This window comes from Brassica oleracea, chromosome C3 (assembly GCF_000695525.1).
Source record: "Brassica oleracea var. oleracea cultivar TO1000 chromosome C3, BOL, whole genome shotgun sequence".
In the NCBI taxonomy this organism is placed as follows: Eukaryota; Viridiplantae; Streptophyta; class Magnoliopsida; order Brassicales; family Brassicaceae; genus Brassica; species Brassica oleracea.
Window position 1 is genome coordinate 16,465,966 of NC_027750.1, and position 1,589 is coordinate 16,467,554.

A 1,589-nucleotide genomic window follows, 5' to 3' on the forward strand; every position below is an offset into this window, starting at 1 on the left:
TAAGTTGTTTGGATTTGGTTGAGACTTAGGTCTTGAGAAAGACTCGTCAGGGTTAGGCCACCAGTTATCAATTGCTTGATTAAAAAGTGTAATTCGTTTGTCATTCAATCTTCACCTTGTGTCACAGTCAGGGTGATTGAGTTTGTCGTGTGATTTGTAGAAGCAGCCAAACTCTTAACATTTGAACACGAAGACAAAACGAACCAAAACAGAAAATTACTGGAGAAAAGAACTCACACCAAGTTTTACCAGTTTGTATATATATACAGATGTGTTAGAACCTACCTCTCGAGTGGGAGGTTGTGTCTAGCTAATTCGCTATATGAGTCTTGAGCTTCAAGAAGTTACAATAAATGTGATAACATTCCTCTTACAAGAACTCGTCACTCTTAAAACACTCATCATGTAGAGGCTTTTACTTTGAGTTAGTCATTTTCTTGACCACCCAAATGGAACTTAATCACATCACACTTGCTTAGCCGAGGAGGAACTTTTAAAAAAGAATCAGACTACTTCACCGACACAAATCAAAAGCAAACAAGTTTGTTGTAGTCATCCATATAACGTTTGACCCCAACATTAGAAACTGTTATTTGTTATAGAACAATCCCCCCAAAGAAGCACTTTTTGTACAGCAGAGCTGTCTCAGCGTAACAATAGCAGGCTGAAAACCTGATCTTAGGGGAACAACAGAAGTCACTCTCATGTGTTGGGCATTAAGGTTTTTAGGCCGAGTCAGCGTCATCCGAAGCATCTCTCCATCAAAGACCTGATTAACCATAGATGCTGCAACGGAAACAACAACATCAAAATAAACATCTCAAGAAATTAAATCAGAGGCTTAATAGAAAATTACCGGCTTTAGGATTGAGTTTGGTGAAGTGGAAGAACTCATCAGCTGAGCAACCGAAGAGGACAGTAGCAGCTCTATCAAAACAGATGACAGTTTTAACTGATGTATCTGTTACTACAGACATCTGATAGATTAAACAAACACAGATTCAGATATCTCGGGATAGAAAAAACAGAAACTGATTCTTGACATTTGTAGAATCTTAGGACACAGCAATAGACAGTAAATCTCAATTTGGGTTCGTACGAGAACACGGTAAAGCAGCTTGGGTTCGTTTGATTGGCAGAATTTGCATAACGAGGAAGCAGAAGAGAAGACGCATTTGCTATTATCTCCGGGAAGGACCCTCTCGCAGCGAGAGCAAACTCTGTAGCAATAGTCGCTGAGGTCGACGGCAAGCAATTGGCAAAGAACCGTTTGATCGGCTTCCATTTCTAAGGTTTTCTCTGGGTTTCAAAGTTTGCTAAGGAGAAAACAGAGGGAGGTTTCAAAATGGGCTCGGGCCTTACGGTTTCATGGAATTCCCAAGGCCTAAGGAGTTTTTCAGCGAGGAGAATCAGGAAAGGTCCGCTGTATACCGTGGGAGGCGAGAAAAAATATTATTTTAAAATTGATTACACTAAAACGACATTGCGAGTTAAAAACAGATTTGCTGAGAATTAAACATATTGTCATGAAAAGAACTGGAATTTTATTGCATCGCGAAAATTTAAATAATGGCAAAATTTATACCCAT

The 1,589-nt window shown here is 39.4% G+C and overlaps 1 protein-coding gene across 1 annotated transcript; it reads right to left on the reverse strand.

Annotated features, from left to right (window-relative positions):
* Positions 1-300: 300 nt before the first annotated feature.
* LOC106328722 lies at positions 301-1,359 on the reverse strand. Its single transcript, XM_013767218.1, has 3 exons — positions 1,100-1,359; positions 857-977; positions 301-786 (listed from the first exon to the last, which is right to left on the reverse strand). Exons 1-3 carry the CDS (start codon positions 1,283-1,285, stop codon positions 590-592), a joined length of 504 nt encoding a protein of 167 aa, XP_013622672.1. The 5' UTR covers positions 1,286-1,359; the 3' UTR covers positions 301-589.
* Between the last annotated feature and the right edge of the window lie 230 nt (positions 1,360-1,589).